This window comes from Bombus vosnesenskii, unplaced genomic scaffold (genome assembly GCF_011952255.1).
Source record: "Bombus vosnesenskii isolate JDL3184/JDL3185 unplaced genomic scaffold, Bvos_JDL3184-5_v1.1 scf7180000014535, whole genome shotgun sequence".
NCBI lineage: Eukaryota > Metazoa > Arthropoda > Insecta > Hymenoptera > Apidae > Bombus > Bombus vosnesenskii.
The window spans coordinates 1,077,113-1,090,912 of NW_022883506.1; the positions used below are offsets into that span (position 1 = coordinate 1,077,113).

The 13,800-nt window shown below is 30.3% G+C and overlaps 5 protein-coding genes and 1 pseudogene across 5 annotated transcripts; 4 read left to right on the forward strand and 2 right to left on the reverse strand.

Annotated features, from left to right (window-relative positions):
* Positions 1–719: 719 nt before the first annotated feature.
* On the forward strand, positions 720–1,723 carry LOC117240047. The gene is made up of 3 exons (XM_033505901.1): positions 720–978; positions 1,070–1,204; positions 1,300–1,723. The coding sequence occupies exons 1-3, from the start codon at positions 924–926 to the stop codon at positions 1,590–1,592; spliced, it is 483 nt and encodes a 160-aa protein (XP_033361792.1). The 5' UTR covers positions 720–923; the 3' UTR covers positions 1,593–1,723.
* A 268-nt stretch (positions 1,724–1,991) lies between these two features.
* On the reverse strand, positions 1,992–3,282 carry LOC117240048 (protein lethal(2)essential for life-like; the record flags this gene model as incomplete). The annotated part of the gene is made up of 1 exon (XM_033505903.1): positions 1,992–3,282. A coding segment is annotated over one exon (435 nt), but the record flags the coding sequence as incomplete, so codon positions are not given.
* Positions 3,283–4,989: 1,707 nt separating this feature from the next.
* Positions 4,990–6,072, forward strand: LOC117240044 (protein lethal(2)essential for life-like). Its single transcript, XM_033505899.1, has one exon. The coding sequence runs from the start codon at positions 5,138–5,140 to the stop codon at positions 5,717–5,719; it is 582 nt and encodes a 193-aa protein (XP_033361790.1). The 5' UTR covers positions 4,990–5,137; the 3' UTR covers positions 5,720–6,072.
* A 951-nt stretch (positions 6,073–7,023) lies between these two features.
* On the reverse strand, positions 7,024–8,023 carry LOC117240043 (protein lethal(2)essential for life-like). The gene is made up of 2 exons (XM_033505898.1): positions 7,497–8,023; positions 7,024–7,290 (listed from the first exon to the last, which is right to left on the reverse strand). The coding sequence occupies exons 1-2, from the start codon at positions 7,816–7,818 to the stop codon at positions 7,043–7,045; spliced, it is 570 nt and encodes a 189-aa protein (XP_033361789.1). The 5' UTR covers positions 7,819–8,023; the 3' UTR covers positions 7,024–7,042.
* Positions 8,024–9,565: 1,542 nt separating this feature from the next.
* LOC117240045 (protein lethal(2)essential for life-like) lies at positions 9,566–10,850 on the forward strand. The gene has a single exon (XM_033505900.1). It carries the CDS (start codon positions 9,904–9,906, stop codon positions 10,504–10,506), a length of 603 nt encoding a protein of 200 aa, XP_033361791.1. The 5' UTR covers positions 9,566–9,903; the 3' UTR covers positions 10,507–10,850.
* Positions 10,851–11,318: 468 nt separating this feature from the next.
* On the forward strand, positions 11,319–12,993 carry LOC117240046 (annotated as a pseudogene).
* Positions 12,994–13,800: the final 807 nt, after the last annotated feature.

Below are 13,800 nucleotides of genomic sequence, written 5' to 3' on the forward strand. Positions count from 1 at the left end.
AGAAAAATGTTTGGATGCGATAGAAAAATGATAGGAACAAATGACCTCTATAATGTGAGATACGAAAATGCATTGCATATTGTATATCACGTCTATTCTGCACCTCGTCGTTATAGACCTGTAATTCACTGCACGAAAATATAAACAGATCTCGACATTCACTAGGAAAAACCATCTGAAAATTGAGTCATGAAAAATCAACATGGAGGACAGCAAGGTTCTCGTCCTTGCGAGGCAGACAGAGATGATTAAAGTGTCTCTATCTCTGCTGAACACTCATGGTATCTATATATATACATACATACATATGTTGCGCATGCGCAGAATGAGACCTTTCTTGTCTTCCATGTTAATTTTGTACGACTCAATCTTTAGACGATTTCTTCTATATTTCCGGTTTAGGAGTGTTCAAACCTGTTTACGTAACCATGACCGATACTTCATTTATGACAAATCTGTCAATTCATTAACGAAGAAATATTGTAACAAAATAAAATAGTATTGGCTTAAAACAAATAATTATTAAAAATATTATAGTTTCATATATGATGCAACAATTTAAATACAATGATTTTAAAGAACATATACTGAAAATAAAAAGGCACCAGGTGTAAGCTATACACAAAATCACTAGAATCTTACAAAAAGTGTCATTGTGACACCAACAGAGTTACCAACATATATCCTAGGTCTAGGTTAACAGAATATGTCATGTACATATACATACAGAATACATAAAGATGTTAAGAAAGTATAGCTAGTATCAGTAAATATTATTGTTGGCGTCATTCCAGTAACATTTAAGATACTTATTATATATTATTGTATTACATATCATAGATTAGCATCAAAGTAATAAATCTATCAATTTGATATCGAAAACGCCTTAGATCGAAAATTTTCGTATCAATTACATTACAAAAATGAATAAACGAATGTTCCTTATTGCTGTCTTATTGACTGTACTTATTAATAAAGGTAAAATTAAATCAGTTAAATTTATCATTGTGTAAAGAGTATGGTTAATCTAGTTTTTGATATTATTTTTATAATATATATTATATTTTAGGAGACAGTTTATACTGCTACAGATGTAATAGTAATCAACCTGGGTGTGGCACTCCTTTAAATTGGCTATGGTACTGGGGAGAAACTTGTCCAGAATATGATGATAAATGTATAAAAATTATTGAGAGAAAAGGAGGTAATTTCTTTTTCATATATGTATCGTATTCTTAAATACAACTAAAAATAAATTTATTATCAATATTCTAATTATATTTCTAATATATATTTCAGCTGAAACCATGATAACACGCGATTGTTTAAGTTCTGTTCGTAGCTTTAGAAAAGATATTCCAGCTGATCGGTATGAAGGCTGCCGACCAGCTGCAAAGGATGTTCAATTGGGACACTATGTAAATAATTCTATTTGGCAATTAGATATTCATAGAGACTATTATGATGAAGTAACATGGTGTTTTTGTTACTTTGACCATAGATGTAACAATGCTGATAGTATTACTGTATCAACAGCATTATTACTTTTGGGTATTATAATACAACAATTTGCAACACAAAATGTGTTCTAAATATTAAATTTGTACCATAAATTTATTGGCTCTCTTTTGAAAAATTAAATTCAGTCCATTTACTTCAATTAGCGTTTACATGCAATAAATCTAAGTAGTAAATTGCTGTATATAGTGTAAATAATCATTTAAATATAAAGAGTAACTATCTTTATATATAAAACATATAGATTGCTGTCTTTTTAAATAATCAATCAGGAAAAATTTTTATATCTAAGATTCCGTCCATTTTTCAAAAAAAAACTGCCTTTTAAATATATATTTAACAAAGCAAGTGTTAACTTTTATATTTTTATATTTTTATCACATATATGATAGATGTATATAATGAATTGTATCAAAACTTTAATAAAATTGATATTTTATAGATGTGGTATTTATTTATGAAAATTATCAAGGTATAAATTACACTTTAAATATGATTTATGTTTAAGGGGAGGGAAGGGGAATTTAAAAATTCATAGTTATACAAAAAGAGTAGCTTAATTTTTTAAAAAATGCTTTATGAAAGATGAATCTTAAATAGTACATGAAAATGTGACAATAGGGAAAATTAAGCGGTTCAGTGCAAGAGGGAGCTATGCCACAAAAGGTGGAAAAAGTTTTTATTAATTTTGAAATTTCTTGGTATTTGTTTATTATCCGTTCATATATAACTACATAGCAAAATTCCTACCTGCGCTGTAATTTTTGATATAACTAAAATAGCTTTTATGTAGTTACTTTTTTAATCCAATTTTCACATTTAGGCACATAGAAAATAAAATAAAAAATATAACATTAAGCCAGATACATTACTTTTATATCATTGTTTAAATTAAAAAATTGTAATCTTAATTATGCAATTTCTAGTGAGACAAATTTTCACAAAAGTCCTGATATCTCACGATACTACAATTGTGGCATAGCTACCTCTTACACTGGACCTCTTCTCAATTTATTTTATAGATACATATTTTTATAACTAGCTTGGCACTTATTTAAAATATACAGATTCAAATTATGATTATATGAAAAGAGTAAGGAATTAGACAAAACGAGAATATCTAAATATTCTATTGACTAGCACGAAACGAATAAAGGTGCTTCGAACTTATGTAGCTGATTAAATCACACAATACTGTAAAAGAATAGGCATTTTTCACTATAATCCAATCAATTTTATATTAAATTATCTTCTTAAGTAACCTTTACTGTATGTTCTTGTCTTCTCTGTGGTACAGAGTTCTTCTGAACTTGATTTTTCTTTCGTATTTCAGCTAGATTTGACTTTTCTCAAAACTGGTTGCCCTATAATTTGAACTTTTATGATTCTTTCATTCTTTGACTGTGGGTTAAGTTCCTTCCTTGGTGCATTAATCATCAAGACTTCATCAGAATACAAACTTGATTTTAATTGATTGACATTGCATTGTTGTGGTACAAGGTATTTTCGTACAAATTGTCTCAAGATAAATCCATGCTCATCTTGTCTTTCTTCATGTTTGCCTTCAACCGCTACATTCCCTCCCACGACCCTTACAATTACTTCTTCTGAAACAAATTGTTGAACGTCCAGGGTAACATGAAATTTATTTTTATCAGCTTGTACAGTAGATATTCCACTAGATTTGCAATCTACGTCTCTCTCATATGGCTGGAATCTTTGAAAACCTCGGCAGCAAGGTCTTATCACCAAAACGTCAGCACCTTAAGGAACTAAAGGCATTGGCAAATCAGAACTCAATGGGAGTCTGAAATGTTGATCAAAAATACACTGGGGTCTCTCCAAACCTACCCACCAGTTGGAGAATAGCATCGGTAGTATTAACATTGTTCCACTTCTATTTTAACCTCTAAAATATAATCTTGCCACTTCAAATTTTTACTTCCTTTTCTTGATTTGTAAGAGATTTAATAATTGCTCTCACTCTCACTCTTTGAACACACACATACATATCTATGTACGTCAACAAGCGTCAAAGGCTAACACTGAGATTACCGACACCAAGAGTTTCTTTCAAATTCAATCGAAGTTACGCGCGAATACATATATACATATTTGTATGGTTCGAGAACATAGTGGAGGGGGGCGAACAGTAATCGAGAAATGTATAAAATTTTCTGGAAGTTGAATTTTCCAAGCACAAAAAAAGGAATTAACGTGTAGGAAAACACGATGACTCAATATATGTGACGTCTGATTAAAATGTGTATAATTTTAAATAATATAAGAAATATTTAAAAGTATTCTCACTGTCATTTCAATGACTGAAAGAGCGCGAACATTTTATAACACGCGATTAGCAATACAAATTAAAGGCTGCAAGTTCGAACCTTCGCGTATCTTCTATATAGATATTACATATGACATTTGATACTCTTGTATACAATGTATGTAAAGCCTTTAATTTATGTTATTGTTAATCGTATCACAAAAATTGTGCTATATGTAGCTTATTATGCTATAAATGCTATCAAATATTATTCCGATAAATATATAATTAAACAGACACGAATTCTCTATCTAGTTTTTGGACAATAGTCTATTATATCTTTAATTATTATTAAGAGTCCTACCTGGAAATTAACCGCTTTTTACATTCTATTGACAGCTCCGTTGAATGAAGTTCCATTGCAAACGTATTTAAAGGAATGTTCCAAATCCAGTGTTCCTTAATTTTATGTTAACGGTTACAACGCGTATCAAATGAGAACAAATTAACATTCAAAATAAATCAAATTAATGAAATTAAACTTATTAATACTCAACAATTATCAAGTTTTATGAATTAAAAAAATTTCTGTTTAACAAGAATATCTTAAATAAGTAATTAATTACTAATATATATTTCTTTTAAAACGAGCATATTTATATGAAAATATACAAAATTTTAATAATTTCTCAATTTTCCATAACACACTATTCCAATATTAAATTACATATAAGACAAAATATGAAGAATTATGTCATTTTCAAGAAAATTAATCATTTTTTATAGTAGGGAAACAAACTTAAAAAAGTGTTTTGTAATAAAATTTCTATACTTGACTTTAAAACTGTTTACGATTTCAAAAAAATGAAAAATGTTTACAAAAGTAAAGCAAAAATCATAATTTTCTATTGAAGGAATAGTCTATAAATTCTAGAAAATTCTTATCAAAACATATTTTTCTTTTTCTATACTTTGACATACATTCTAATGTGTAAATACACATATAAACTTCTGGGTTGATATAGGTTATTAGCGTAATTGTGTGTATGTATAATATTGTATACATACAATATATAATATGTATTACTTATGTTATATGTAAGTACAAACATATATACAATGCTCAACAGTCGGACAGTTCTCGAAGTCTCCCGAAACGTTGTGACTACTTATGCGCTGCGCATACTCGCAGATAAATACAGCCAGTGGGCGACGCCTTTGTCAGTGTTTCGTTAGCAATTGAGCAGTGAAGATCGCGAGCTTGAGCGAATTTAACGAAATTTCATAAAACAAGAGTATCTTGTTACATATCTTAGTACATTACCACTAATCAAGCTAAATCATCGCAAAATGTCTTTGGCACCATTGCTGTTTTCTGACTGGTGGGAAACTTTGGATCGCCCGCATCGTCTGCCAGATCAGAATTTTGGATTGGGTCTCTACCCGGAACAATTAATAATGCCAAATCGATGGGGATTATATCTACAACCACGAAAAAGGAATACTTATGTTAACAGACCATGGACTGAACTATTCCATAACAACGATAGAGGCACCTCGACTGTTCAAGCAGATAAGGACAAGTTCCAAGTCGTCCTCGATGTTCAACAATTTGAACCAAACGAAATTGACGTTAAGGTTGTCGACAAGTTTGTCATCGTTACCGCGAAACATGAAGAGAAGCGCGATGAACATGGCTGGATTTCTCGTCAATTTGTTAGAAAATATCTGATTCCGGAACAATGTGACATCGATCAAGTCACATCGCAGTTATCGGCAGATGGTGTCCTTAGTATTAACGCTCCAAGAAAGGATCAAAAAGACGTAGAAAACGAACGAGTAATAAAGATAGAGCAGACTGGTAAGCCAGCAATGCAAACGAAGCCACCAAAGCAGCAACAACAGAAGCAAACTGAAAAAGAGGAGAATTAAAAGTTCCATTATTATCATATTCTATTTCTAATGGTGAAGTTCTACCATTTATTATATTTCCTATTTAATATAACAATGGTGTATTCATCGTTCGATATAAACTATAACGAACAACATTGTTATACTCTTGTTGATGCATTTACATTAATTATTATGTGAATATTAATGAATAACATAAATTATTAATAGCTAATTATGTTAATAAGTATTGCGAGTAAATACTTCATTTTCGTTTCGTGATACGTATTATTTTCATAAACATGTGAATGTGATACGCATTATCTGCAAGTATGTAAAATTTATATATTTTTTTTTGTTAATAAAGTTGTAAGTAAATAGTACTATATCAGTCTCACGAGTTTCACATTTTAATTGTTATTACCTTGATTCTATCCTCAATCCTGAAATAATACAATTTTTAAAAGCGGTGCACTTCTCTTTATTTTTTATGAAAGCCTTTTGTTTCTTATGCATTTTTATATTTTCTAAGGTCATAAGTAATTGTGTAGAAATTTTATAATAAAATAGTTTTTTTATCTTTATCCGTAAAAAATGATAGGTAACGATAAGCAACTAACTCGTCACATTCTCTGGGGTGTTTTATTGGCTTTATTTATTTAACAAATAAATTAGAAATGTAATCTATCTTGCATTTAACACTATATTATACTATGGAATACTGGAAATTTATATCAATATCTTTTGTTAGCGAATATAAAATTATGAAATAAACTTTCTATTACATTACATAATAAACATTGTATCTCAACTCTCTATATGTTTTGCAATTCAGTTACACGATGTTAGTTTAGAAACAAAAAGAAGCTGTGTTTGACACGATCTTCTTGCTTGAAAGAAATTTCGATACTTAATGATTTTGTTGTTTCCAAAATGGAGAAACCTAACCAAGTTACTGTTATAAATATGTACATATACTTCTGCAATGTATGAATAACAATCAACAAGATGTGAAGCATAAGCGTAACGAAATCTGGTATAACCTTTATGTTACGACATAGTCGGATGCCATAGCATACTCCTATTGCCTATAATATTATCTGATTCAACTTCATTCCACATAAAAATTTATTTTTTCTATAATAGTTGGAAAGATTAATTACACTGTCCAAGCGAATATAAGGAATACAAGTGATACAGGTGGCTAAGAAGCATTACACAATTTGTATATGTGCACGTACATATATTATTTATTCATATGCAATCTTCAAATTCTTAATACATATAAAAAAATATTTTCATAAGTATCTGCACACACTAAAAAACAGGTAAAAATACTAGATATATATGCAAAATCGATTGCTTTTATTGCTTTTGCTTTATTTTCAGAAGTTCGTCGTCTTCCATCGCTTTTCCCGTTTGTTCGATTTTAATGGTTTTTTCTCGCTTGCTTTCAATAGCTTCTGGCCTTAACGGTGCTGTTATTGTTAAAATACCATCCGTAGACAAAGTACTCGTAGCCCTTTCAGGATCACATTGATCTGGTACTAAATATTTTTTAACGAAATGTCTGGAGATTAGACCGTGATCGTCTTCTCTGTCTTCGTGTTTTCCTGTAAAAATAACATTCTATAAACCTCTTAATATACAACAATATCGTAACAATTATTAATAATTGTAGCTAATTTTTGTAAGACTCGTTAGCAGTCACTTCTATAGATGCTAATATTACATCATAAAAGGGACAAACGATATATAATTTTCTTTTTAACATTTTTAAATTCGGGATATTAATTAAATGTATCTTAAAGACACTTACCCTCTACAATAATGAAGTTGTCAACGACTTTTACACCGACTTCTTTTGGTTCGAATTGTCGTACGTCGAGAATTACCTGAAATCTGTCCTTATCATTTTTCATTATGGACCATCCACATTCTTCGTCTCGTTCCCAATTTATCAATGATCGATAGTAACTGTATGGAAATGATTTAAAAGATGGTCTTTCAAATACTGAAGAAAAAAGTTGATCCGGTCGTAATCCTCTGCCAAAATGCTGATCAAATAACTGATGTGGTCGCTCCAACACTTCCCACCAGTGGGAGAACAATCTTGGAATTAATATTATTCCCCTTCTCATTTTTTAATTCTTCTGTTTATCGATATTTCTATGAAGATAGAATTAACTTTGCAATTGAAGCAGGAACGTGTGCGTACTCCTTGCTCGCTCTTTGTATACTGACAGCGCATGCCGGCAACCCAATGCTATATATACTCAATGTGAACTTTGCACATGTGAGGATAATAGAAACGGCAGTCAAATTCTTTTCGCGAAAATTCTGAAAACTTCTATCAAAATATAGGTTGATCAATATTTCGATCGATTTAATAACTTATAGTAATTAATAGAATATTTATATTATATTTATTATATTATAGTAATAAATAGAAGTGTTGATAGCGAAAAGTAAAGTATTTTTACTTAAAACATTTTGGCGCGAAATAAATGGTAGATTTCATGTACATAATTTATTTTACATAATTTAATATCGTGTAATGCATCTTTCTGTAAATATTCCTAAAATAATCTTGTGCTGCCTATTTAAAACTTCTGATACATTGCATCAACCTATTCGTTACACCTAGTTAGTTAAAGTTCGATAATGTTGCATCAGCTTTATGATCTCTATACGACAAAGACATATATTCTTATTATATTTAAAAATGAAAATATTAATTAACGAACCGAATAATGATTCATGCGTATATTTGTATATATATATTATAATAATACATATACATGTATAGAGAGGTATGTATAATATAATATTGAATATATTATTGAATAAAGGAAATTAAATTAGTTACGTAAATTTTGTAACGTACATTGTCAAATTTTTGTTTCTCATTTGATAGAAATAATTTTTAAACTATAAGATAATATTTCATGTTATTGTAATAAATTTTTTTTGCATGAATTATACCATGTTTGATATATTGTTTTATATTTTTAAATTAATATCATTCTTTATTTAAATTTGACATTCTCATGATACATGTGATGCTAATGGCTACTCGTATCGATTTTCTGAAGGAATTCTTAAAGGAAACACTGACCGCGCACAATGTTGTGCAACGTTTCTACATATATACATTATGTCCGTTTCAAATATCTACAAGTGATTATTTCAGTATTAGAAATGCGAAAAAATGTTTCAGATAAAAGTTATATAGTATCAAGAGAGACATATCACAATGACTTTTGACCTTGAAATAACGTTAGAGAATTTGATGAAGGTCACATTTAAGCTTTCAAAGACCTCTATACTTTTTTATTGCATATTCTTATAGCTCATATTAACGTTTTATGTTTCATTTACATAATACATACTGTAATTACCATTAAGAACATTTTCTAACATGAACAGAAAATTAATTAGTTAATATTATTAATGATAGAGTGCACTTATTTTATGTAGTTAGTCACATGTGATAAAATAGCACAGTTTTATACTTATTATATTGAGATATTTTAATGATCTGGTGCTGGGATCTTCAACAAAATTTCACCACATGCTGGTTAACTCAGAAAGTTTAAATTACAATCAAAACGTCACTATTTTTCAGTTGAACTATATCCTACTTTATTAATTGTATATATGTACCTACATTACATCTGTTGATCACACCCAAAATACATCTATTATTTTTAGTTTTTTATTTCAAAACATCCTTAAAAAATATTTTGCGTTTTAGTTAATTTTTTTATGTTCTTTAATAATTCAATTTTATTTGCACAAAGCTATTTTTTTACTGAAATGATAGTAAAATTGTTGATAGTAAAAGAATATAATTTAAAAACTATTATAAATTGATGGATTTGGCACTACTTATATAGAATTATCTGAAGTTAAATATTAAGGCTAAAAAGATATTGGATTCGAGTCATTTGTATAATTATCCACCTATTTGTTCAAGCTTCAACAAATTTCGTTTTGCGCGTGCTTGCAAATTTTCTAGACGCTTGTCCGTTCGATTGGAGCGCTTTTCCTACATGCTACGGTCACGTTGGAAAATACTGCAGTCTGTTCTGAACAGTGATCGTATTAGTGCATCTATCACAAAGCGACCAAATATTGAGATTATAATAATATTAAATCACGAAAAATTGAAGAACCTCAATTAATCTAATTTACTTGAATTAATCAGAAATCTACGAATCTAAATGTCTCTAGAACAATTATTTTGTCCCAATTGGTGGGAAAATTTGGAGCGTGCTCATCGTATTTTAGATCAAAATTTGCTCCTTGGAATTAGTCCAGAAATTCTGATTCCAAAAATTATGCGTATGTACGATTTTCTACCACGTAAACCGGGTTTAAAGTCTCCGATGAAATACTACAGGCCATGGGATGAACTCCTGCATAAAGGAGAAAGGGGTGTATCAACCGTGTTAGCTAACAGAGACAAATTCCGTGTGGATTTAGACGTGCAGCAATTCGCACCCGAAGAAATCAATGTTAAAGTCGTAGACCGTTTTGTCACTGTTGAAGCAAGTCATGAAGAAAGGGAAGATGAACATGGTTGGATCTCCAGACAATTTACGAGGAAATACATAATTCCAGAACAGTGCGATATCGATCAAGTTTCCTCGAAACTTTCATCGGACGGCATTCTTTCGATCATTGTGCCACGCAAGCAAAAATTAACTTCGGATAGCGGAAGGGTGATTAAGATCGTGCAAACCGGTAAACCGTCTGTATGCGACATGCAGAAAGAAGGAAACGAAGAAAACAAGGACAAGGAGGAGGAGGCGCAGGAAAATTAAAGCTCAGCACCGAGTGATACACCGATTTTTATTACCTTATTCTTCGATACTATTTGTAGCTCCTATCTCGAGTATTTATTTGGTGTTTATATTAGCGAAATGTTTTGAGCAAATTTATTTAGATATGTAAATAATTAATTAATTTAATTAGATATGTAATATTTTCATGGTGAATAGAGACTGCATTTATGATATGTGTATATCTATGTATGTGTGTGTGGTAGGTGTAAAAGAAGGTTAGGTTCAAACATTAATGATAATTTAGCTGACGATGCAATGTTGTTAGCCGGAAATATAGAACAATTATGCTTTTTATGTATAAAGTTAAAATAAAAAGATTATAAATAATTAAGTATGATATTTATTGATCTAAGGTTTACATATAAATCGATCTGAGCTTAGATTGCCGTCTCATGCTTACAAGTACCCGCAATATCTTGCGTAAGTATCTGAGTCAAATTTTAGTCCAAAGAAACTTTCTAGCTAGATCTCACCCTATCCCACCGGAATTTCACCAATCCGTCCCGATCCCATAAACTTAGGTACCCGCACGCTCCTAATTGTAAGATAAAGAAGTATTTTATTTTATTCTTTCCTGCCTTACTGAGAAATATATTAGAACTAAATTAAATAATTACAGGAGATATAAACGTTGTTTTGTATTTTTATCGCGTTAAATTTCATTAAAATGGTTTTGTAAACTAAATTAAGAACATTTGTATTTGTATTTTTGTAAATATAAAATAGAACGATAAATACATCGCCGTTAACACTACTACTTTTGATATTAATGAGCGTCAAAAATGATAACACACCTAATTAAAACTAAAACATAAATTTTCATGGATTTTACATACGTATATTGTACACTTAAACATAAATAACTCATATTGCTTTTCTTACTATCTAAAATTTTCAAAGAATTCGAAATTGCTCGTGACTAATCGCAAGTTCATGACAAAGCATATCAAATACATACATATATCAAGTTTATGACTCATAACAAGTTACTTATGTGTGTATTGCGTAATATATTCGATTGCACGAAATTACACGAATATGTACAATCATACAAAATACGTATGAATTCTACATATTTTATGAATAGGCAATCGATTTCGAGTCTAAGTGCCTCTGAACCCTTGTGCATTAAAGAACCAGTTCATGGATCGTTAAAGCTATGAGCTGTGTTTACATCATCTTGCGCAAGTGTGCTATATAGAAGCGATGTTTGATAAAAAGACGACGGCAAGGGCAATCTAGTGTTTTCTAGGATCTTCTTGAATGCGTGGTGGTATGTATTCCCATCACTTTCGCTAGTACGTAACGAATACATACGTAGTATAAAGTTATGTAGAGAACTGCTTGGCTGCCACCGGTTGATTCATGTGTGAAAGATATAACAGTACTACGGCACAATTAGTTGCAAGTAAATCAACAATAATTTATATTTATTGCACAATGTTAATGTTTTCCTAACCTACTAGTGCTTAACAATTAATGTTAACATTGATTCCATAGAATAAACATTCTAATAATTTCCTAGTAGATGAAGCATTTAAATTACTTATATTCGAAAAGTGAGGGAACATTCGTAAATCAAATGTAAACAACATTGTGAGTTTACATTGAAAATAATCACGCAATGCCGCTAATACCGATGTTGTTTTTCAACTGGTGGGAAGATCTAAATCGACCTCATCGCCTCTGGGATCAGCATTTTGGCACGACGGTAGATGCAGATGATGTTTTCAATGATCTTGATCCTCTAAACGCAGAAGTTTTCGTCTGTACAACCGCATAGACGCGACAAATGACATCATCATCGTCATCATCGTCGTCATCATTGTCGTCATCATCGTCGCCATCATCACCATCATCATAATCATCGTCGTCGTCATTATCATTATCATCATCACAATCATCATCCATTCCTTAAAAGTTTAATCGAAAGCTGACAAGGATAAATTTCAAGTATCATCAGATATATCGCAATTGACACCAGAAGAAATTACCGTAAAAGTGATAGGTCAAAAAGTCACCATCGAAGCTAATCCATCTACGCAATTTGTCAGAAAATATATCATACCATCGCAATGCGATGGCAACCAAATGGAATCGCATTTGTAGTCTTACTGTATTTTATCTATTTTGGCACCTAGAAAACAAACTTTACAACCTAAATGTGGATGAACCAGTTTTGGCCAATCAATATGATAATACGAACGACACATTAGAATCACAAAGAGAACAATAAATACTATAACGAGAACAATAAAAATCACAAGAGCAACATCATCGTGATAGAAAAGGCAATGTTAAAACTGCATAAATCATCTTCATTATTTATTTCTTAATTATCCATTTCATTTCTTTCTTTTTATTAAATGTTATAAGACAACACTTGTACATTATGTGTAAATGTAAGTATTAAAAATATAAACTCTGTATTATTGTTATCTTTAAGAAATGAACTATTCTTCTTGACTTAAACAACATTAATTTCTTTACTTCTTCCCCTCCCATTTGTTAAATATTTAATACCAGATTTAGCGAAGAATATGCAATGTTTATTCACGCTATTTAATAAATCATACAGAAAATTAGTCAATATCCAGAAAAACTACCTTTTCTCCGATTTTAATGATTTTGAAATATGTTGTAAAGCCTAACATTTTGAACAGCTTTACAAGTCCTCTACATATAACCGGCGGTTGCCCTTAATTTCCCAGGCATTTGCAAAAAATTATTGGTACCATTATGATGAATTTTGCTTATAATTGTGCAGTTATAGTAGCATATCCGTTAGTATTGGTTGCCGCATATATATAAACCTGTATAAACTCTAAACAAAAGACAAGAATTAGATTTGAATTAGATATTATTTCATCCAACCGTCACACTACATCATGAGGCGGCCAGCATCCAAACGCATACAGTGTCATGGATATACAATTATAGACAGAATTCACTGTAGTGATACCAGCTGCTTTTGCGTATATCTCAAAAGCTGGAACTAACCGCTGGTTATATGTGTAGGAAAAAGTTGTTTAAAGTATGACATATTTTATAACATATTTCAAAATCATCCTAACCGCAGAAAAGGCACTTTTTCTGTAGTTTAGCTTCTTTATTTATGTTAAATAACTTTCCACTAGTCATATTGCGATATTATATAATAAAATATATTCAATAATATTGTAATATAAAGTATTAGAGTATTTATCTAATATAAAGTATTAAAAAAATGCTAAATATATTCAAATATAAAGCTTTTAATTTCATTTATCTGCA